Source organism: Gymnogyps californianus, chromosome 3 (assembly GCF_018139145.2).
Source record: "Gymnogyps californianus isolate 813 chromosome 3, ASM1813914v2, whole genome shotgun sequence".
NCBI classification, from domain to species: Eukaryota; Metazoa; Chordata; class Aves; order Accipitriformes; family Cathartidae; genus Gymnogyps; species Gymnogyps californianus.
In genome coordinates this window covers 19,524,511-19,548,910 of record NC_059473.1, presented here as the reverse complement: position 1 = coordinate 19,548,910, position 24,400 = coordinate 19,524,511, and the positions used below count along the sequence as shown (strand labels likewise).

Sequence of the window (24,400 nt, the reverse complement as noted above, 5' to 3'; positions counted from 1 at the left end):
AAGGCAGCTCAGGGACTTCACACCAGGGGAAGACTTTGCCCGCCAAGCCCATCGGCGCAGGATGCTCAGAGACGCCCTGCTGATAGCACCCTGCCGGGAGCAGCCACCCAGCATCGCTGCAAGCCTTGCACGGCATGTGCTGGAGTTCACACCAACTCTGGGGAAAAAACAGACCCTTTTGGGTCCTGCTCCTGTGGTGCCTGACACTGCCATGAAGCTAGTGCTAGTCTGTGTGATGCACCTGGGGCTCATCATTTGTGATGTTACATCTAACGAGTTACAAAACCCAAGGCTTTCACTTTCTCAGGTGCTATATTTAATACAAAACTGGGCAAATGGAGTTTCAGCTATGAGAGCAGTACAGCCTACTTGGCCCAGATTGGAGCAAAAGCCGTTCGGTGCACTCGCTTTCAGCCGTGCCCCTGTTTCACGGAAGACGAAGCAGCACGAGGAGCTGCCTTCTCATTCGGACTACAGCCTTTCATCACTGCAGAAAGCTGCAGGCCTTTGCCATGGGCCACGCGGTGCCTCTGCAGCCCCTCTGCAGCCAGAGCATGGAGAGGAGCCTCAGTGCGAAGACAGCCCCAGCCCATCGGCCATGGAGGCTGTTGTGCAACGCCGCCCTTGCAGTGCAGAAATCCCATCCTGTTCCTTCCACATGATCAGCTTATGGCCGCTGCTGAAATCCCACACGTGGCTGCGTATCTCAGCCTTCAAAGCTGCGAGCAGGTGGCTCAGGTGCTCCCCCAGCCCCTTCTCCCCTCAGCGCGGATGGGCTCGGAGCAGCCCACAGCAGAGAGCTCCCCAGGGAGGCTCTGCGCAAAGCCGACAACTAATTTCTTCTCCAAGTCTGTGTGCACATCCTTGTAATTTCATCACGCAAACTTTATGTCTTATTACCGGACAGGGTAAGTAGAAAGGAAGGAATGGAAGTGTTTTCGCAATGATCTTAAATATTTCACTTGAAGCCCCTTAGTTTGCAGGCTAAATAATCCCACGTATAAACTTTGTGTATCTCCTGACCTCAGTCTTCCTTACCAGGACCTTTTCACTTTCAGCCTAAGGGCTGACAGAGGAAGGCACGAATTAATGTTTCACACAGGCTTCTAAACGAAATAATCTGGAAACTATTACAGTAATCAGAAACTGGCTTATTTGGTTTCTACTAATCCCCTCTGAACAGGTTTAAAGAATTTAGTGGGGTGATACCCTATAGCTCTTGTGAGACAACATGTTTCAACAGCTAACACAAATGTGGAAAACCAGGGATGGCCGCCTCTGCTGCCCCTGCAAGCGCTGCCAGAAAGCAATCTCAAGACAGCCATTGGCCCTTAGAAACCCTTGTCTTCTGATACCCCAGGACACAGAAGCAAATGAAAGCATAGAGAAGGGGGGAGGGAGCTCTTACAAAATTAATTGCCTAAAAATAAGGCTTTCTAACCCACCTGCTGCCTGAGAATGAACTCCACACCTTGCTAGTATTAGTTCTGACAAATATACGTCTTTTCTTGACTTGTAAGAGTAAGAGTTTCCCTGGAGAATCATCCAAGGGGCATAAATATTGAGAATATGTGACTTGGGGATCCAAGCTTTTCTAAGTGCTTTTGCAGGCAGAGGAAATGCGCAGCATGAGAATGAGCAGCCTGCAGTAAAGGACTAAGTGAAAGAGGAGTTCAATTACGACTAATCGGACCCAGGCACTAAAAGCGTTTGCCCAACATCACCCTCACTAGATTAAAACTTTGTTCTCTTCCCTAGTGCAGAGTGTTAAACAAGCTCAGGTAGCACCAGAGACTCACAACCTCCATGAGCAACCTGCCACTTCTTGGTGCAGAGAGATACATTCACAGTTTTTCCTACAAATAACCGTGAGCCCTAGCTACAGTCAAACTGCGTGCATCCTCTCATTGCCCATCCTTTGGGGGCATTTTCAGGCAAGGACATGCCTGTGCATGTTAATTGCACAGAGAGTTTTAAAGATGAGGTGAGGGACCTGCAGACCTAATTTTGGAGATTGAGATGAGCTTGGGGACTGGGATGGGGATGGGAATGGAGAGCAGGGCTGCAGGGAGCTGGCTGGGGCGGCCAGAGGACACCCCCAATGCAGATGGGCTCCAGCTCCGTGCCCTGCTTGGACCATCCATGCCAGCCTAGTCCATGTGTGAGGGATCCCATGAAATAACTGCATGTGCGTCGGTTTCTCTTGGCATGCCCCATGGGTGTCCCTGCAGAGATGTGGTGTTATCCTTTCCTAAGCAGTTCTCTCACCGGGGGAGAGAAATTGTCTTTCCTTCAGGACAGCCGGCAAGGTGGCATGGGGCAAACAGCACCATCAGGGACTGGGCACCTTTCTTCCCTGTCACACTGGTGCCTCCTAGCACGAGTTAAAGCACAGTAACCTCCACACCTCTGGCAGAGGCAGCCAGGAGCCCCGTGCCAGTGAAGGCAGCCTGCAGAGCCGAGCTAAAACCAGGCGAGGGTCTGGATTAACCCTGCAGCCCCTTCCGTAGTGAAGCAGAGAGTGATGGGGTCAGCAGCAGCCCCCCCTGAAACGGCAGCACATCTCCTTGCTCTTCCTTGAGACTCTTAGGAACGATTTATGATACAAACTGCAGACACCTGAGGAACTACAGCCTGCTCCAGCATCATGGCCCAGTTCTTTAGGGTTTGAGGTGCACAGGACTTTTGCACACAAGATATGAGACACGAATGTCCCAGCCAGGTACGTGCTGGTGTTCACATGTGCACCTAGCGTGCACAAGTCCTGCACTTGGGCGCACACCTCCAGCGTGCACATGCATGGAGGAGGCATGAATGCATCCGGCTAGATAACATGAGATTGTTTGTATGCGTTTACTGTAACATTTTGTCCTCGGGACTGCAATTCATCTCACCTATTTTTAGACATGTTCAGTGTAGATGACTGTGTCTATGCTAGTTAACTCCTTTTACAGTCACAGCGCTGCGCAGCCACAGCTCCTGTCGCGCTGTGCAGGCAGGTCACATACACTGTGCTCTGCAGGGGCCTGTTCCTCCCCACAAAGGGAGGCTGGCTCAGATCTAGCTATTTGCCACAAAACCCACCCCAGATATCATTAAGTGCTTTTAAAATCTTCTTATCTGAGCTCTCCTCACTTTCCCCTGCTTTTCCATGTCAGCCTTCCATGATGCTTTTTTCCACTACCTGCAACTTTTCACATGATTTTTCCCTCCAGTTTCCTCCTTTTCCATCCCCTGATCAGCTTTTGCACTTGGTTTGTCCCCGACTTCCCATTCTGCCTCCACCCCACAGCACCCGTCTCCCCTCCCGCTCTGCCCCCACCATCGCCCACAAGCTGACACAGCGGCGGCTCCATCAACCTCCGGCCCCGTCCTCGTGGGGCCCAGCTCTGCCGCAGCTCTGCCCGCTCCTGCGCCCCACCTCGGGGCACCCACTCACTTCCCCTCGCCCCCATGTCCGCCGCCACCGTGCCCCCACACCTGCGTGGGCCTGTCCCCACACCTGCACGGGGCTGTCCCCACACCTGCGCCGGGCCGTTCCCCGCGTCCCCCCCCCCCCCGTGCGCCACCCCGGCCCCGCACCCACGCAGGCTCACCCCATGCAGCTGCACGCCGCCATCCCGGCTCTGCCCGGCCTCCTCCGGGCGCTGCTTTGCTCTGCGCAGAGGGGGAAGCCGCAAGGACGTGTGCGATTTACACGTGGCTAAAGCAGATTCCCAGATGGCTTCGCAGCTTCCCTTGTATTCTCTTTAGTCTTCCTGGCCTCCGCGGTCATTTCCCTTTTCCACCTGCCTTTCCCCTTCGCTCCCTTCCTGTCCGTCTTATCTCTCTCTCCTGGCCCTGCTCTCCCACGCCGCGCCGCTCCCTCCCCACGGCCGCCCCATCCCGCTGGCTGCAGGCACCCATGCAGCCCCTTGCTCTCCCCACACTCACGGCATCGCCTCCACTTTGCAGCTTGAACCGGCCTTTGCCCGGCTGCAACGTGAATGTCGCAAGCGGAGGACAGCTGAAAAGACAATCAGCGAAAAGCTGGGGAGCGTCTGCAGCTAAACTTGACAAAATCCTGGAGAAAATACAGTCAGAAAAGAGTTGTGCTCTAGTTCCAGCTGGAGCATGTGACGGGATCGAAAACCCTTTGTATGCCTCTGTGAGAACAACTAATGGGAAAAAAGGAAATGGTGACATGATGAGACAGCAAAGAGGCAAAATGTGGGACTAAAGGGAGGAAAGAGAAAAAGGAAAAAAAGAAAACAGGAAAAAACAGGTAGATTCTTAGAGGCACTTCACATGCTTTTTTAAAAGTTGCACTTCCTTTGAATTATCTGTGCTGGAGATATTTTCAACCCAGCTCCGCTTCCCTTGAAAGATTAATTTGGCATGCATTCAATTCTCGGATGAGCTTGCAAAACATGAAAGAAGCTGCAAGTGTCACTAAAATGTAGGACCAGCCTCAATTCTGAGACTGAGAACTGTGCGTCTTCCTCCTTGACAGCAAAATGGTGTCTCTTATCCTCTCCCTCCTCACCTACCCTGACCTCCCCATGCCCAACTCCCAATAAAAGCAAGTTTATTTTTCTTCCAAATGGCATGGTAGGCATTTCAAAATTACATAGGATCCTGATCATGTTGAGAGATTAACTCATCTGGAATCCGATCCAAGGACACCACGGGAAAGATTTCTGCTTCACCCCCGGGTGCACACCATGTACATCATCAAAAAGAAACGCTCTGTTTGCTTACAGACACAGCAGTGGTAGACATAAGTCCCCTTGGCATGAAGAACAGCCCTGATCTAGGAAGAGAAACTGCAGTAATTTCAAAATTGTTGGCTGCACTTTCACAAAATGTACTCAAACCATTTTTTCCATTGATCTGATGACTCTGGTTACTCAAACAGCTCCTCAGCCTACTTCCTGTTCTGCTGGAGAGCTCAGCAGCTCCACTAAGAAACAGAGAAAAAAACCCAAATTCTAACTTTATTTTGAGGTCATCAGAAATAGCTCTGGTGGATGGTTCCTATTTTTGTTCCAAAAATGTATTTATAACTTTACTCCCATTGGAAGGCACGGCAATCTGACCTGTCCTGCTCCCCGAGATGCTGGTTCAGCACAGTTGGTGAGCTGAGCCCATGCACCACTGCCAACATGGTCCTCAACTCTGAGCACAAGAGATCTGTTGTAGGAAGAGAGGGGAAATTCAGTCTTTGTGCCACATTTTGTTGCTGGTCCGCCCATGCCGTGCTTTCCAAAGGATCCCCGACGGAGCCAGCTGGGAGGGGGATTTTGCAATGCGGGCAGCTCTCCATGGTCTAGCCATTTATATAAACAATGCACTAACCCAGCCCATCTGTGTTTCATGTTATTCTTACTCTGGATCAGATTTATCCCTCGTGCAAGCCCACCAGACTCAACGGAGCTGCAACACAGTTGATTTGGCCTGATCTCATTCCAGTCTTGCAACTGAAATGAAGCGACATTCTAGAGCGTCAATTCTTCTCCATAAAAACGAGAGGGAAGCGTAGTTCAAGGAGTCAGTGAGCACTGTTTGCTGGCCCTGGTTCCTGCAGTAGCAAAAGAAGACAGCAAGGGACCAGCAGACAGCAGCAAATAAACACTTTCCAGTGAGATCAGCTGGAATTGCCGCTGCAAAATCAGCCACTGAACCTACACCTGGAGTCTCCCTTGCTTTTCCAAAAACCACAGGATATTTTTGAGATTAGTGGTGAAATCTGTGGCTTTTCATTACCCAATATGAAAATTAATATATCTTAGGGGTTTAAAGGGATTAGCAGGTATTTTCCAAAGTATTTTATCTTTGGAGAATTTATTCCCAAAAATTCTAACGCTAGCTGTGCTGCTTTAGAGATGTTAAGTGCCATCACATTGTTAGTGTTTCCTGGGCCAAAGCTTGTTTCTCAAATCCCCACTTCATTCAATAAACACTGACACCAAGTAATAACATTCAGTATGTGTGTTGTAATGTGTGTTATGTTACAGCTGGCCACGCTGTCTAAACTGACTTGCAAGTTAATTCCCAAGCAAGTAACTTAATTGCATAGTATATGGAAAATGTTGCTGTTGTGCAAGCCTCTGTTTTCTGACAATAGCCAGTAAAGCTGCTTTCCTCCCTTAATTTTATATCCTGGAAATATTCTAATTGTTTGTTACGCCAACAGTCGTTTTAGCTACTTTTCCAAAGGCAGCTGCTCTCCAGAAGACCATCGGCATGTTGCATACAATCTTCAAAACTGCCCTCCTGGTGCAATTTCACTGAAGTTAACCCTGCAGATGGAGCACCTGAGGAAAGCGCGCAGCCCACGGATACACCCAACGTCTATGCCTTTGCTTTGGGGATTATTCCCTTTAAATGTGTCATAGCTCTAAGGATGCGCTAAAAGGAAGAATATCCTTGCCTCCTTCCCCTTGGCGGAGCAAAGACACATACCTGTCAGCTGGAAAGGAGAAAAGTGAACACTGCAGCATCTTAATTCAAGAGGCAAACTGGAGAACATGTCAGCGTACCCGATGAGAGGAAATTGAAATCCAAAGACCCTTAGAACCGCTAGAGAACACTTGGTGTCACTTCACACAGCACCTCTGCACCATTCAATGACAAGGTGGTTTAGGACAGTTCAACAACCCTGCTCTGTATTTCCTGAGCACTGTCAGAGCCTAAGATTCCTTGTCAAAAGGCATGTACAACCTTCCATCGTTCATTGTCCAAATGCAAGAGTTGGAAAGTCAAGATTTTTGCTAAAATCTTACAATCTGCACTGAAGTGCTGGCCAGCAGGCTCTGCGCTGCCTCCCCACTTTAAGATTAACATAGTCAGAGCTGTTTTCCCATCTCCTGGCAGCTGCTTGCGTTAAAGATCTCTGAATCACCTTTATCTGTAGAAAAAGTGCTTAGTTTTCAAATTGTGTTTTATATAAAAAATCGACAGGGAAGCGGTGTGAGCCTCCGTGTGCAGTTTGTATGGTCCTTGTTCTTTGGCGACCGCTTGTATCTCTATCTGCACCCCTGCCTCCAGATTTCGCCTGGGAGATGAGTATGAATTTCAGCGGAGATGTGAGAGTCGAATGCCACCTGCTATCCCAGGCCTCACGACACACACACAAACAGGAAGGCAGATTTCACTTTAGTTGTGTACGGGCTTTTTGTTTCGGCTGGGGTGGGGAGGGAGAGCTGGCGTTCTCCGTTTGTTACAGGAAAGCCGAATCAGCTTACATGCTCTGCCCTTCTGGCCTTTCTTTCCATTCAGCCCATTTCTCGACCGAGAGAAGCAGCTATTTCAATAGTCCGTTTGCTCGCTCCTGCAGTTTTAGCGTGAGCTCTGCCTTGTTCTCACAGCCCCCAGCTCTTGCAGTCAGGTGGCTGAGACTCCGAGCTTTCATTTTTGAAAAGAAAGTACATTCCTAGCCTTCTGGCTTGCAGAGAAAAGACTGAAAAATTGTTCCGAGTGTGAGTTAAAGTCATAGAAACTAGGAAAACAATCAAACAAACTCAGCACTTCCAAAAAACCCCTGAAACATTTGGTGGTTTTTAAAGCAATCCCCATTGTTTTGGGGAGAGCTTGAGTTGGCAGTGTTTTAACAGTAAATGCATGGTCGAGGGAGCTGTAGAGCTGGTACACGCATGCTGGCCTCGATTCCTCGTCCCGCTGCAGGCACTGATCACCCCCCACTGCAGGGGGACCCAGAGCCACCGCAGAGAGCGGCAGAGCCCCCCCAGCTCCCATCGCTGCCAGGGCCAGCAGGGAGCACAGCCCGCTCTGCCCCTCGGCCACTGCCAGCCCCTCGCCTCGACACGCCTCGACGAAAAAAACGCCCGTATGCTGTCCACACCATAAGATCCCCCCGCCAGTAACGCTAAAATTACAGCGGGCCAGAAAAACGCTTACAAACCTTCCTATTGCAGGTAAAACTCAGGATCTTCCCATGAATGGAAAAAGGTCTTTCCTACAGCCCCTGCCCAAGAAGGGCTGCTGCTAAAAAGTTTGCCGTCCCACACCGCAGCATCTTTTTTCTCCCTCTTTTGTGCCCGAAGCCTCCCAAGGCACAGAGGGAAGGGGCTCAGAAGACAGTCAAGGTAAATCTCAGCAAAGGAGGCTCCGCTCCAGACACCAAGGGATGGACTTCAGCTGAGGAAACGGCACGTGTCCCAACCAGGCAGAAAACACAGCGGGGAACAGTAAACTCAACGATGGCTCATTGTATAGCAAACGCGCATGTTCCTTCCCCTCTGCCCGGGGAAACTCTGCAGCACGTTTTGGCTACAGCAAAGTAATTACTAGCTGTTTGCTCGTTTCCCTTTAATGAATCAGTTGAATGAGACCAGTGTGAGTGTCAGGGGAGTGAAAGTCTGCCATTCAGCTGTCTGCAAACTCCGGCTTCTCTGAAGATTTCTAGATCAGATTTCAGGGCCCCAGGAGTTTGGGTTATTTTTCTAAATGAGGTTCGACACTGCATCTTCCGGAGAAGCTGCCAGTTATCTACAAAACCTACAGCTCTTATTCATTCGATACCACAGGTTTCAGTTTGAATCACAGCAACATGTGGTTGACCTCAGATTAAACTAAAGTACTTGCTCCATGGCATTAGACTTAAAGGTTGGCCATCATGGGAGCTGGATGGAGCATGGATTTTTTTACATCAGAGCTCAACCAAAAAACTAGGGGAGAGGAGATGTTCAGGTTGGGCTGACCACAGCTAAAATTGTGGGGCTGCAGAAGGAAAACTCTAAAATGTCTCATCTGGAGCCAAAGCAAAAGGAGGTGTTTCATTTTGGGTTATGTAAGTTCTAAAAAACCTTTTCTCTTTTCGTCTTTCAATGTGTTTTAGCGGTGAGGTCAACTTTTAAGTGAAAAATGCCGTTTTGAATCAAATCTACATTTCAAATGCTTGCAAAACATAAACAAACCATTCCCAAAATGAAACAGTTCATTCTGAAAGTGTCAGAATGACACGCATTGCTATTTTTAACATCCCTCCCTCTTCCCCCACCTCTGTATTTTTTTCTAGGCCAGAACTATTCAGAAAATGTGTTTGAATTTGTGAATCATTTTGACTCCCCCTCCCCCTTGACATTTGCTGGAAAATTTACTCTCTGCCAAAAAACTGTTCTTCCAGCTCCAGCCAGCTCCTACAATCTTCTGTTCTGCCAGGGTTCGTCTGGACGGGGCTGGGGGTCTGACTGCCTTGGGGGGACAGCACAGATGGTCCAGAGGAAGAGCGGGCCAGGAGGGCAAACCCCAGCATCTCTCTGGGCAGCGATGGGCTCTGTGGCACAGAGCAGCCCGACCCTCCAGCACAGCTGCCCTGAAAAAGCCCCGAGCCACCCTCTCCTGAGACCGAACAGGGAGTCGGGCTCCGACAGAAGCCACCCTGCAGAGGGAGTTCCTCATCGGGCTGCAGCTTCCGGATATTAGGGGAGTGCTTCGAGTTTTGGTTCTCTTGGAAAAATCTTGCATTCAACGCCAGGCCCCTGAAGGTTAAGGGGGTGTACCATGGGGGCTCAGAGCTGCCTCCTATCAAGTTTACGGAGACTTTGGCTTTGGCTTCGACGGAAACATGACAGCTCTGAGGCTTGCAATGCAATACAGAGGTTTGATTCTTCGCAGCCTGGCAATTCGTAGAACAACTTATGCCTTTGCAATATGAGTGTAAATGTTACCGCTCTCATTTGTGAGTGTTTTGCTCCTACCCTGAAACGTTTAGCAAGTGGAAAACTTGGATCTCTTTCTCTCAGTCCTCACATCCAACCTATCTGTAAGTCTTGCAGATTTTTTCAGGATAACAGCCCTAACAGAGTCTTTCCAACCTACCCACCCAACTAAAATTCACCTCCAGGGCTCATCACCTCATATCTCAATTTCACAGCTCAATAGCCTTTCCTCTGCAGGCTTGCTCTGCAAAGATCCACCAAACCCATTGCTGAAAGATCGCTTTTTGAATCTGTCGTTTGGCCCCTCTGCAGCTGTCTCAGCCTCCCCACCTTGACTCCTTCTCCTGAGGTGCAAGTCTAAGATACTTGGCTTTTCTTTCAAGGCTGTGATTTATTCTATTCCCATCACTTCTTATTTCAGTGCTGAAAGGTCACCTCCTGCGTATGCTCAAGCATGAGATCAGCCTATATTAAACAGGCTCCTCTGAGCTTTCTCCCTTCTGGGAAGGGTTCCCATCCACAAGAACAAACCTGGGATCTGGAACTGCCTTTAAGCTGCCCAAAAGCTCAAAGACCAAATATCAGAGCTGGTCGTGCTGTACAATACAGGAACAGACAGGAACAGCAAAGGCGGCATCATGCTACCTCCACATTTCCCTCTCATTACCGGCCTGGCACTTGGTCAACGTTACGGTCACTTCTGACCACCTGGACTCCCGTGCTGCCTTCCTTGGCTCGAAAAAGCCATTCCAGCAACGAAGGGTAACATAAGAAAACAGAGACCTGAGGAGAGAGGCCAAGTCTTTTCTCCTCAAGATGAGACATAGATGAGGGGCTGCTAACAGCGGAGGACCTGAGCTGTATCCCTGGCTTTAGACCATTTGTTTTAACCTGCTGTGCAAGGGGGCTTCCACGAGAGCCAGACGACATTAGTTGCTCCCTCCTCCGAAAGAGGGTCTGGTTCAGTTCAGAGCTGCTTTTCCAGAAGTTCATCTTGAATGTATGAGCTTTACGCAGACTTTTTTTCAGTGGTGGTACATCTTGCTCAAAAACTGCGACACGCACTGTTTGTGTATGAAGGTGGCAGTGTGACACCTAACAAGGCAATTCTGTTGGCTTTGCAAGAAGATCAAGGTTAGTTCCCACTCTGCTAAGAGTACGGAAGGGAAACACAGGATTTGTCAAGCAGAGAGAAATAAACTGGACTGGGAACATTTTATATACAAATTCCTAGGAGAATGTTAAAACAATGGAGCTGGGAGAGCACACTTGTCAGGGTTTTTTCAAAGAATGGGTTTTACATATTCTTTTAAAATACAACAGTAATTCAGGTGGATAGAGATAAGACACAGTTCTAAAATCTCTTTCCTTTGTTTCCTTTCTGGACGCCCTGGTCTCCACCCCAGTAAGACATTCCCACCACGAAACCCCAGGGTGAAGGGCTGTCAGCTCTAAGTAAATACAGCTCCGAGGAGATAATAATTAACACGCTCTTTCTGAAGCTGCTTGGCAATTGCATTTCCGAGTGCCTCCTACTTCTGTGACCACATGCCTTGCTTTCAAGGCGTATCTATTAATGGCAGCCCGAGACTGCCCCGAGCAGCAGGAATGGGGGTTGCTGCATGGGGGCGCAGCTGTGTGCCAGTCCCCGGCAATAGCAGGATGAGATGGTGCGACTCGGAGGCCAGCGCGGTGCCAGCAAGCAGTGCTCAGCTCTCCTCCTCCTCGTGCTGCCATGACAGGCACCGACCCGGGCAGTGTGCGCTTGCTGCTATCCCATGCTGCCATCTGCAACTGCACCCAGAGGTGGAAATACCACCCTGGGGCCTTTCATGGTCACTTTGTGTGGGTACCAAGGGCAGGACAAGGTAGGAGGAGATGCTGAACTGGCTTCAATGGAGCTAAGCTGATGCTATGCAGGCATGGATAAAAAAAGGGAATTGGACTCCATTTCAGAGTTCAAAGAAATGTTGGAACCTGTGGGCACTGATTCAGGTTCATCTCTAATTATATCCCAAGCTCGGCCTTTTAAGCTAGGTCTGCAGTCCTCAGTAAGGGCCACTTTGCAGTTGTTATTTGAGTTCCTTGCCAATCTGTTGTTGGATTTTCCACTTGACATTATTAAGGGATTAAGTTGTTTGTCTCATCATCTTTTATCTGTCCTGTTGAGTTTCCTACAAACAGACTTTAGCCAGACCAGAGAAGATAGGAGGAAAAAAACAACCCCCAACACTTTCAAGATACAATCATAGTTTGGGATTTGTCGTTATTATTGTTTAAATTTATTACTTTGGATATGTAAACTTTGCTGACTCCTTTAATCTGGAATGTATTAAAGAAAGCATTAGGCATTACAACATGTCATTGGATTATACTGTCCTGATTCAGCTACAGCTGTGGAAGAAATATATAACAGGACATCCTGCGGAGTTATACATTTTAGACTTAGATCATCAATTGCCATAGAGAAGATAAAAACAAATGTAGCTGAGCCTGGAAAGAATGTTGCTAAAATTGGAGAAACACTTAATGTGAGTAGCCTAGGGGTGCAATAACTTTGCCTGTAACTTAACAAAACCCACCCACATAAAACATACCAAGAGAGATTGCAGATTGGACTCTCTGATCTGCAGTCTGCCAAAAAAGCAAACCTGATTTTTTTCCCCTTCCTACAGATGCAGGCTTGAATGGTCCCTGCAGAGTGTTAAATATATATTACCCGTAATAGCAACCATATTACATTTGGACATGTTGCTAATTCTCCCCCAGCTGCTCTGTACCTTGCTTGCAGGGGGAGGATGCCCCTGGATATCTAACGGGGCTTGCGGCTGCCGGCAGAGCAATTCCTATGGTCCACATGGTGAGAAGGAGCCTGCTCACCTCCCCCTCACCCCTGCCCCTGCTCAGTGCCCTGGTCTTCTCTCTTTTGAGGGGTACACATGCGTCCCTTGACCATTGTATTTAAGAACCCATTTAACGAAAATGTTTTGAATGCGTTTAGCTCAATGGGATAAAAGCTATTCCTGTGCCTCTCCAAAACACCTTGTCAAAGTGCAGCTGCAATGAACAAGGCTCAGCGGTGAGCTGAAGGCCAGGCTCCACTCCTGCCCTTTTCCCAAGCAGCAGGGATCGGAGATTGTTTAGCAAGAAATGAGAAAAAAACACCCAACCCGAAAATGCACTTTCCAAAAAAGTCACCCTGCAGATCTTTCCATTTATAAAACTCCTGTCCCCAAAGGCTCTGAAGCACTGTACCTATCAATGGGCAAAACCCCCGTGGGGACTGCGTCTCTGCTTCATTAATTCAGTTTAACATTGGATTTACCACAAGATGTAACTGGATACATGCAGGGGAGAGCAAGGCGAAAAAAGATCAAGGACCAAATCTGCAGCAAGCTCCTGCTGGCTTCAGCGGAGCTACAACAGCTTTTATCAGCATTTTATCTGACCCTAACAAAAGGAGTGAATTGTTTAGCAAAGGAAGAGAGTTCTTTGATTCTATCTTGCTGCAGACGAATTGCCCAAGCAAGGGCAAAGGGACAGGAAGCGAAGGGGGAGGAGGAGGAGGTGATGCTGAAGGTAGATGCTGCTCTTGTTTAGCCCTCTGCTAACTTCCACTTGGTGCCACGTTTCTGACGGCCCCTTCTGCAAACGCTGACGGTGGGGAGAGGGTTGGGCCTGCTTCCTGGCCTAGCCATCCTACCAAGACATTGTGCTGGTTATTCCTGGTGCTGCTATATTGGTCTTCACTCAGGCAAAGCCCAAAGCATTCAGGCTGAAGGGAGTTTTGTGACAGTGAAGACTGCAGGCTGAGACCTCCCTCTGCTTCACACAGTCCAAGAGCCCTATTTTCCAAAACCCAAGTACAAGACTTAAAGTCAAGGATGAAAGCCCGGAAGCCAAGGATGAAACCCTAGGCAAAACTCACATCAATTCAGCGAGGCCCACACCATGGCAACTGCAGGTGCCGACCTCTCTGCAAGTCAAATGTGTGAAGCAAACAGTGAAGAGACAATCTGATTCTGTCCTTTGAATCAAACTCATTAAAATGTCTGTCAGTATGTCACTCCAGAGTCCATATATGTCTTTCAGGGAGATGAGGGATGCTTTACTATTACTTAAAACCGCAACAGTGCTGAATGCTAATGCAGTTCCTGTTGTGTAGCGCTGATCAGATAATACACTGTACTGCTTACAAGAAGTTGTAAGTGCTAAGCACTTGTTGTTTTACCCCCTAGTTCTCCTTCCAAAAGCAATCCTTGTGTTTTGGCTAGTGATAAAACTTAGATCTGAAAGGAAGAATTGAATTCCTTCTACTAGGCTGTCTCTTTTTCCACGTCATTAATGAAAAGAACATTCTTTACTATAAAAAACTCACTTCTTTCTTCTCATGGCTGAAATGTATGATAACATTGAAATAAATATCGTGAGAGACAAAAGGCTAATATGGGTCTTAGCAGCTTGCAGCAGCTTCAGACTCCAATATTGCCTATCTCTGAGAAACTAAGGTCAGAAAATGCCGGCACTCAGTCAACGCAACCCGTGGCTGACTACAGCAGTGAGGATCTCCACAGGCACACAGCCATGACAGCAGCTTTGTGGTGGTGAACTCCCACTGTGGCTGGGAAAGAAGAAGCTGCAATCTACATTTTCCAAAAGCTTCCACCAATTCTGAACGCATTCATGGCACATACACCCAGACTGAAACTTGCAGCTGGAGACCCTGAGCTTCTGAACATACCCATGCCAACTCATGCTGAAAGGCACTGCTGGGTGATCATCCCTGTTACAGAGCAAATCACACATTTTGCTGCCTAAAGACTGATTTAAAAGCCAAATCAGAGGCGCTTGCTTTTGAAGCTGGTAGACCTCAGACTGGAGCAGCTTTCTGAACTACTTGCAGCCGTTGTGTAGGCTATGCATGACCTGGCTTTTTATGTGTACGAATAAGAATGAAATTCCGATAAATTTTATAGAAGACATTCATGAGTACTTTAGAAACAGATTCCTCTGTCTTAAGCACACTCCTGGGATAGTCCTCAAGATCCCATCAGAGTCAACAGAGAAGAAAGGTACCTTAGGAGGAGACTTATCGCAAGTAGATATCCAATGAGGCTGAGCAAGATGAATTCCATAAAAGGGCCATTTCAAGTGACCCAGCAAGTGTGGAAGCCCACATTCCCCCAAAAATCACATTTAAGAATAGGGATTAGGCTGTGAAGTTACTCAGTGATTTGAAAATGTTAACATTTAGTTTTCACCGTCTGTTAAATATTAACATATCTTTCTTAGAAAGCTTGGCTGGGCTTCATTGGCAGAAAGCAGGTCAAAATTACTGCACAAATTTACCTACTGGTATAAACAAAATAATCTCTAACAATTACAGAAGACTAATCTTAGCTGAAGTGACATTTAACATCATACATAGATGCCATTATTTCTCCAGTGAGTTAGAACAGATTTACACGAAAAGAAAACGTTAGCTCAGGACTGGCTTTCAGTCATCGCATGGCATGCGAGAGCTCAGTGCTGCGCTAATATTTTCTTCACATGCAAATCTGTCCTAGAACATTATAGAAATTATATGGAAAACATGAGACAGGTGCTGACTACGGTTTGATTGGTTTTTGTCATTGCAAGGCTCTAAAAAGGTAGAGACAAAACTGTAAAGTTTCCACTGATCCGGGAACTTGACTCTGCAGACATTCAGCTTAACACCCGAAGGGTCCAACCAGCCAAGCTTCTGACATCCTGCGATTCCCATCAGAAGGGGAGGAAACCTGGCTGTTTCCAGAGCTGGGGACCCTAAGGATGATGGGCCTAATGTTTGTTCTTCCTGCACCTCAGAAATGCTTTGGGCTTTTTTCCACTTTTTATGAATGCTTTCAGTGTGAAATTGTTTGAGAAACAAAATATGCAAGAGACAGCAGCTGTGCTAGGAAGTAAGTCCCTCTATGAAAAGGATCTGCTGTGTGCCATGTAATTCCTGCGCTGTCAGTCACGGAGAACGTGAGCAGAGAAGAAACCCTTCCCGATGAGCTTAAAAGTGCTGATGAAAATGGACTTGAAATAGCACCGTTTGTCTCCCATTGGGTTATGGCAGCATCGTCACTTAGTCTCCGTGGGTGGGAGCCCATAAAAAAGCTGCTTATTCCCCGAGAAGGCCATATGAGTAGGTAGGAGATAAGCTATCGAATAGAGAGCGGTGCTTTGTGAACTCCCTGGAGTGCATGGCCTCCATCTATGAAGAGCCTGAAGCTCTGCCCAGCCTGCCGGGCACCGGCAGGTCCTGATCTCATCCCAGCAGACAAAACACATCGTGCTGTCAGGTCTGCTGAGCGTGGTGCTCTGAGAGTGGAAACATAGAGGTGTCCACCTCATTCTCCTCTTCCTCCTCGTCTCCCCACAGCAGGGCTGAAGGAGGCTCCATCCTTTGGCAGCTTACCCGGTGTGCTAAGCACCTTCCCTGGGCAATGATACGCATTACTAGAGTAACAGTCGCTCTTCAGAGCAAGCAGGCAGGGCCCTAATATGCTAGACTTTATATTGATACTGAATTGGTGATACCACTCACAAGCTCATAAGCTTAGGAGCTTTTAAGACAAACATGGTGGGAGGAAGGAGTAAAATACATAAACACAGTCAGCATAAAGATATACATTCACGGGGCTTGCATGCATCACCATAGCCATGTGGTCATGGTTTCTGTTACACGGAGACTTCCTGATCACAGTGACAGCTAGGAAAGGGAATGAAAGCGTATTTAATTTGATTGATTTTTATAGGAACAAATCAGGAGTGCTGTTGTCAGCTTATGCCTTGGAGCATCTCAAAGAGAAATAAGCGAGGGTCCCACAGGCCCTTGGCTGACACTAACCCTATCTAAACTTGGCTCCTTTCAGAAATGTATTACAGCCGTTGTGAGTCAAACAAATAAATCAATTTTAAAATGGCCTGTCAGCAGCAATGCCATTAGCTTTTTCCAAAGGCTCTTGCCATTTTGCACAGGTTAATGGAAGTGTCTTATTCTGAGCAAGCTGCTCTGCCTGTTGAAAGGAGTAGATGTTTCACAATGTACCGAGAGTCACTTGATTACTATTCTGCCGTATGTCCTTGTGTTTCCACAGCAGCTGTGGGAAAGCTAGGAAGAGGAACACTGCAGTGTCTTGCACTGTTTTTCCAGGAGGGTGTTTTTTTCCCCTTGACATGTCATTTTTCTATAGTAAGTACTTGCACAATTTCTGCCTTCCCCCCGACTCATCCGTTGCTTTGTCTCTAGTTGCTGAGGAATTGACAAACCAGGGGATTTAGGTCAATGACGACAACTCACTGTAATGACCAGCAGTGGAATATATTTCGCTTAAGGGGCGCAGCCAGCTTCCAAGACTGGGGCCAAGACTCCTGCTGCTGGGTACACCTTGGTCTATCAGCTCTCCCTTGGGAAGAGCAAACAGGGTTCCCCAGGAACAGCAAAACTCATAGACCCGTATTTTCCCATTGAAGTCAATGGGAGTCACGGCTAGAACAGGGCTTATTTTGGGTGTGAAATCCCCCTTAGGAGCTGGGCCACCGTCTCGGGCTACCTGTGCCACTCGGAGCCTGGGACAGGGAGCACCTTCTCGCTCCCCTACACACCCAACCTGTGTGATCAGCCCGGAGGGGAGAAATTCTCCCTCAGCACGAGACGTGCCATGACGGAGACAGGCGCCTTCCAACAGCCGCTGCATCCCCCTGGCTTGGGCGGTGGGTGAGCGGAGGCATCCGCTCCTTCCCCAAACTGCCCGCGTCGCTGTCGCAGGGGGCATGCAGCGAGCGCTGCCCTGCGGCGTTGTCAAACCGCAGCGTCCCCGTCCCAACATGCTGCCTGGACAGGCCGTCCCTCCCACACAGCCCGAGAAGTGTAATCACTCAAGTGTCTTTGAAACCTTGCAAGCATCAATAAACAAGCGTGGGGTTTCTCCGGCAGCAGCCCACAGCCCAGGGAAAGCCACAGCTGCAAAAGCCCTTACGTGGAGGTTTACTCAGACCTTAAGTGGACTTGCAGTTAGACAACAGCAAAACGTCAAATTGCTCTTACTGTCACTGCACTGCAGAAGTCTGCTATAATCACGGCAGGGTCACCGTATCCCAGCGCTGCGCAGCCCACGGGGCACCAGAGCACTCCAGGGACAGGCAACGTACTGAGTAAACTGTTTCAATAAACAAAGGCAGAGCCTGTATCAGCCACTGAGCTGCTCCAGGTCACAGTGCCCAAAAAAATGGCCACTCTCCCTCCCTCCCTTTCACTAGGCAACGTCATTTTCTTACTGGCCAATTTGCAGGTCTGACCGCAAATGAAGTTTCCTACCTGAAGTACAAACAGAGGATCAGTCCGTGCCAGCCGGAGGGATCTGCCTGTTTCCTGGGAACACCAGGAGGAACTACAATAGACAGCCGGACATCCCTAACAGATTTGCTAAGCCAGACGGCCTCCAGAAAGGAAGGGCAGAAGCAAGCCTGCTGTTTATCAAATCTGTAAATATGCTATGTGAGATGTGTGGTGCAGACCATATCTGCAGCAAGAACAGCTTTCCTGTCACTCGTCATTACCTCTCCTCCAGGTACAATAGCCCTCCCCTCCACCAGCAGCACCCAGTGCAGACGGGCAGGGGTCTCTACCTGCCCAGCGTTTATCTACTCAACCCAGAGGCACGATGTTGGTTTCTGTCGGCTGAGGTCTCCCAGGATTTATTTTGACAGAAATGCACGAGTTGCGGAGAGAGCTTCTCACACATTCTCCCTCATTACACAACTCATTTCCAGACCGTGTGCGTTGTTAAAAGGAAATAGTGAGTTCATGAAAACAAATGAGTGTGCAACCTGAGACTGCTTCAGTAGCTGCCTTCTGCTGTCATTATGGATTTAAAAGATGTTGCCAACCAGTACACAAAGTTGGGTGTTATTTGTATGAATCAGCTTTGAATTACTGGGCATTTGCGCACAATCCTGCTGAGAAGTTGACTATAACCTGCCAAAGCCAGTGATCAGCCCTGCACGGGACCTGTGGAGCCCAGCAGAAAGTATCATTGTACATTAGCCCAGCCGCTCCTGCTGAGACGACTCCAGCACTGAAACACAAAATCAAGTGCACCTCCTCAGGCTGCCTGACACATTTTGGACCAGATCTTCATCTCGTTTAGCTTGGAGTCGTCCCACTGAGCCCAGCAGAGTTACTCTGATCTTAGACCTGATCTGAGCTTGCTCTGATCCAGGCCTTTTGGCAATACAAACAAGCCTTGCCTGTTCACTGCCGAGCCACTGGCCTGGCTGAGCTCGCTGGAGGCCACGGAAGGCTGCGCAGAGTCAGCTTGAGGCTCCAGGAAGCTTTCCACAAGAGCATCAGGCATGATTTTGCCCATCAGCAAACTGTTTTCAGCAGCAAATCAGTGGGATCTGGCACTAGGAACAATCATTAGTATGGAGAATAGAGCAGAGATTACTACAGCTCATGCACACAAAACCAGCAGAATTTAATCAGCAGAGGGATTGTAGCAGCTCCCAAAGGGAGCAAGCTGATTCATCAGTCGAGAGCCCCAAAATACAAAACTGTCTGCAAACACGATGAGCCACAGACTCGTAACTTCATTAACTGTGCTTTTACTCAACTGCTTCTCCATCCTGAGCAGAACTGAGCCTGAGTTCTTGGAACAGGACGAAACAAGTAGAAAAGCAAAGATACTTATTTCAGCCTGCTGAGTGTTTTACAAACCACAATCTGTCAGTTCTTCATGAGTTTGATACCTTCACTTTACTTAGCTATTTCCCTGCACCGGTCTTCCTCGTGTCATTAAGCTTAAGCAAGAGTTTCACTATCATGTGTCTATGGAAAGTTAAACATAGTGAACCACATCACTGAAAGCTGATGGGCCTTTATCAAACTCTTTAAAATTAAGGAGCCACTGGGTTGCCCTGCATTTTTCAGGGTTTGTCAGTGTGAGGCTCCAGTCCTGAGCTCAAATCAATGTAACATCTCACAGCCGGAGGATGGGAGAGCCCACGTGCTGGTCAAAGAACCTTGTGATGGGCAGCCTGTACTGGGGTAAAGTGGTTCAAAGCCCTCTGGATAAATGGTGTGACAGCTCAGAGCAAAGCACGCTCTGTGTGGAGCATTCAGACATGGAATGAACTCCCCAAGCGGCGCAAGAAATCCCATGAGTGTCTGCCTTTGGAGAGCGCCTCAAAGCCCTCCTCTCCGAGAAGACCTTTCTGCTCTAAGGGTAACACAACACTGATGCTTTCTCTCACCTGAAGCCTCCCAACCAGCCCCACAAGGAACAAAGATCCAGAAACAAATGAACTTAATATAAATACCTACTAAAAATATGCTTACCTAAAATATAAGATACCCCACAAGCAAAAAAGTTTTATTCAAAAGGAGAATTACCAGAAATTCTAGAGATTTTTGCTTCCATGTGAAAGGCACACAGACACTATGGTGACGGGCACCAGTATAAATTTTAACAGACAGCTGGCCCACACAGTTTCGACTCCAAGGAGGAAATAAATTCTCCTTTAGGCTCATGTAAATCATGGGAAACCTCCAGCATCCAGGGAAGCTGTGCTGAGGGAAAGCTGAGGCTCGTAACCACATGTCAGCAGAAGGCTGCAGTCCGTGGGTGCACATAAAGCACGCCGGCGGACGGCTTGCAGCGCCAGGGAAGCTCTGCAAGGACCGTGCACAGTGGGACAGGTACTGCTGCTCTCTCCTGCGAGCAGGGGATTTTCAGACTAGGAACAGGGATAAGCTTTTCACGTGAGGGAAAGCAAGCACCGCCAAGCAAATGAAAAGTTTCTCTGCAGACCTCTGCTGTGACAGACCTCTGCCCTCCTGCTGCAGCTGTGCCTCGGAGCAGGGATGCTGCCAGCCCTCGCCCCCCCTCCCCGGGGCTGGTGCAAGACTCACCACTCGTGGCTTCTGCTGGTCCAGGGTCTGCAGGAAGGCTGGTGTCTGGTCCAGGGTGCGCTCAGGGTCACTGGAGATGTCCTCCTCGGACTCCTCCCAGGATGAGGAGAAGCCGGTGGAAGAGGCTGAGGATGACGACAGCTTCCGGACGGGCAGGCTGCCGGGGGGCACGGTGCCCGCCTCCTCCTCCGGGCCCCCCAGGTCCGTGACGATGACGGCAGGGATGCTCCCGCCGACAGCTGGGCACTGGCCCTCGAGTCCTGTGGGGGCCACCACCACCTCGCCTCGCCGCGGTGCAAGCCCTGACAGCTCCAGGGGGCTGCTGCCCTCCGCCGGCCCCACAGCTGGGACCACCATCACCACTGGCCTCCCCGAGGGCTCTGCAGTGCTCGGCCAGACCTGCACCCCACCAACATCAGGGGCCTCACTCTCCCTGTAGGCTCGCAGCTGGGGTCCGGTTCCAAGTCTCACCATTGGCGCTGTGGGGCTGGCGGGCTGGGGCCGGGATGGCCGGGGGCTCCGCGGTGGCTGGGCGGCAGAGCTGTGTGCCTGGATGTGTGCCTCGAAGAGCCCCACTTTCTGGTTCACCTGGACATTGTGCAGCTCCCGCTGAAGTTGCCGTGCTGTGGGGGGTCCTGGCTGCCCCTCTTCGCCCCGGCTGCCCCGCCGCCCCCCAGGGCTGCTCGGCTGCCGCAGGGGCTCCTCGAGCGGTGGGAAGAGGAAAGCAGGGCCACGGCGCGGGGAGCGGGGTGGCACAGGGGCTGGGCTGAAGACGGGGAGCGGGCGGCAGCTGCTGGGTGTCTCCGGGCCCCTGGGCAGCACTTGTCCGGGAGGAGGCGGCGTCTTGCTCCCGCCGCTTGTCACCTCGCTGTTGCTATTCATCATCACCAAGCTATTGAGCGCATAGCAGTACACGGCCATAGTAGTCAGCCGGGGCGCACAGGGGGGCCGCCGCCGCTGCCACCTCGGCGCTCAGGCTCTGCGGGGCTGCCGAGGGTCTCTCCACGCCGGGACCAGCAGCATCGCCGGAAGGCAGCAGGGGAGCTGGGCTGGCCCTGGCCCGCAGCTCCATAAAACAGGATGGCTGGGGGGAGAGAGAGAGAGAGAGAGAGAAATGGTGAGAGTAGCTGTGCGCCCCCCCCTAAGCTCAGCCTCCAGCTGTGCACACAGCTGGCCGGACTCTTCCCTTCCTGTGTGCCCCCCCAGTCCCTGCACACACCTGCATGCATCCCCAGCTTGCCACCCCTGGGGACACGGCCCAGCCTGGCTGTCAGAAGGGTCTGAGTCAAGGGGAAATCAGGTTTGGGGCTGTGTCCCCTCTTTCCTGCCTTCCCTGCCCCCTCTCCAGGTTGCCTGTCAACATAGCTGCAGCAGCGGTGTCGGAGAGGGCACACAGTCAGCAGCTGTTCCCACAACAGAATTAGGGAGTTACGGTCAACTGGTGTGAGCTGAAAGTTGGCAGCTTTCAAGTTTTGGTCCCAAAACCTGACATTTTCTGAGGGAAGAGAAAAACTCCAAACAGCTCAAATTTGCCACCTTCCGGTTGGTCACCTACGACGAAGACCAAGTCTCAGGCGTGGATTTCTGTTCAATGATACACATGAAGGCTCCCTGCTTGCACAGTTTTGTGTGGTACGGGACCACGTCTCCACTACTCCCCTAACTTACTATGTGCAACAACATGGCTTTGCACATCTTCGTGCGTGCCCTGTCTAAACGTGCCTCCCCTGTGCATGTCTGCCCTCTGGGGCATCGACCGCTGCAACCGCCTCCAAGTCACAGCCCGGATCCCACATACAGAGATGTGTGGTGGTGTTTGCCCTGTTGTGTGTGTGAGTGTGTATGTGTGTGAGAGAGACTCTGCATTGTAGGTGGCTCTCTGTGCCCCTCTGTACTTCACCTTCCTTCATGTCCATTTGCTCCTTGTGCCACTGGTGTTGCAATCCCCATCCCATGCAGGGACATGGGAACTCATGAGATCTGCACAAACACGCTGCCTATGTGAGTGTGCAGGCTTGTTGACACACACGTGTGCTAACTCTGGCTATGGGTGTACATGTCTTTGGAAGCACTTGTGTGCGATGCTGTCAGTGGTACCCCTGTGAGGCTCCTGGCAGCTAAGTGCCCACAAGTCTAAGCACAGTCCCCAGTGACTGCGTGACCAAAAGGCTCCCCATCCTTTCAGGGGCTGCTCGGAGGCAGCGTGAGGCTCAGCAGAGCCCAGGCACCCCTTCTTTGCAAGGATCCCCGGCACGGCCACGCTCCCAGCACTCTGGCTCGGGTGTGAAAGCGAGCAGGGGCACAAGGCGCTCGGCCAGATTTTGGGTACGGGACAGCCTGCTTAGGGCCAGGGCAGGGTGCGGGACAGCCCGCTCAGCCCCGGGGCAGCAGCCAGCCCCTCTGCCTCGCCCCTTCCTCCCCGCGGGGCCCGGCTGGCACCGCGCACCGCCGGCGCGGCTGCTCGGGGGGGTTACCCCGGCGGAGGGGGCGGCCGCGTCCGTCGTGTCCCCCCCCCCGCCGCCGCTTACCTGGGAGCAGAGGATCCGCGCCCGCCCTCAGTGCGCGGCGCCCGGCAGCGCCCGCCGGCGCCGGCGGCCGCAGGGCGCTGCAGAAACCATCTCCGCGGGCGCGGTGCAGGGCCGGGAGTCCCGCTCTCTCCGCGGATTACAAACGGCTTTCCTCGCCCCGCGGGGGGGCCGGGGGGCGCCGGGTTCTCCGCCTCCGCGCTCCGGCGGCGGAGGCTGCGCGGGCGGCTCCGCGCTCCGGCCAGGTCCGCGCCGCGGCCCCGGCGCCCGCTCCCGGTGCGGCTGGAAAGGCGGAGAGAGGAGGAGGAGGAGGAGGAGAGGGAGAGGAGCGGCGAGGAGGAGGAGGAGGAGGAGAGCGGAGGGAGGGGGTAGGAGAGCAGGAAGGAAGTTGTGAGCCTGTCTGGGGTTGAACTCAGCGGAACAAGTTTCTTTTTTTTTTTTTTTTTTTTCTCGCTCGGCGCTGCTCGGCTGGAGGGAAATACTGAAAAAAAAAAAAGTTTCCATTGTTAACTAAGAAAAAAAACCCACCACCGCCGCGTTTTGGCCGCTGTGGGTTAAAGATACGCGAGCCATTTTCCACCCCCGGCCGGAGCGTGCGATGCAGGTCCCACGCCGAGCCCCGGCACCGCCGGGGCGGGGGGACATCCTCCCGCCTCTCCTCCGCATCCCAGCCTCCCTACGCCCGCTGCCCTTCGTATGCCTCCCCAGGGCACAGCGGTGAAGGCAAAGGGTGCCGCCTGCGCCCCTAGGAACGCGGAGCTAAAGGCCACCCGCGTCCCACATGCGCCCAGCTCGAAGGCACGGGCTAGCCCAGCCATTTCGGGCGGCATCCCCTTTCCCCCAGGCACAACGGCTCAGTCCTGCTGCTTTTCAGCGCGTCGGTCACGCACGCCAGACCAAAGTTGGTGCAAAGCCCTCCCTGCTGGGTTGCGTGGCTTTGGGTGAGCGCATCCCGTGGAGGGGAGATGACCCCCACATCCCCAGACGCCAAACACGAGGGTTGCAAGCACATCCACTCGCTGTGGCATTGCCCCAAGTTTAGGCAGGGCTGTAGCTAACACGTCCAGGACACTGTCCGTCCTTTTCGATTCAGGGTAGGCCACAGACAGCACTTTCTCAGCTCCTGCGGCCCCCAGGCACGGGTCCCGCTTGGCAGAGGGAGCAGGCTCTTGGCTGTAATACAGCATGATTTCTGTATCAAGATAACTCATTGGAAATAGTTGTCTGTATGTCAGCACTTCAGGAGAGCAGGCTCTGCGATTCGCTCTCGA

The 24,400-nt window shown here is 50.9% G+C and overlaps 1 protein-coding gene across 2 annotated transcripts in view; it reads right to left on the bottom strand.

Moving 5' to 3' along the window:
• Nucleotides 1-23,167, bottom strand: part of ITPKB (inositol-trisphosphate 3-kinase B) — a 70,747-nt gene extending 47,580 nt beyond the window's left edge. The window contains exons 1-2 of one of the 2 annotated variants that reach the window (XM_050894725.1): nucleotides 23,133-23,167; nucleotides 20,605-21,688 (exon numbers count right to left, since the gene is read on the bottom strand). In XM_050894725.1, coding sequence (XP_050750682.1) covers nucleotides 20,605-21,525 — 921 coding nt within the window. In that variant the 5' untranslated portion in view covers nucleotides 21,526-21,688; nucleotides 23,133-23,167. Of the gene's footprint in view, nucleotides 1-20,604; nucleotides 21,689-21,823; nucleotides 21,839-23,132 lie in introns of those variants that run through there. The other variant, XM_050894726.1, reaches the window with a different exon arrangement.
• Nucleotides 23,168-24,400: the final 1,233 nt, after the last annotated feature.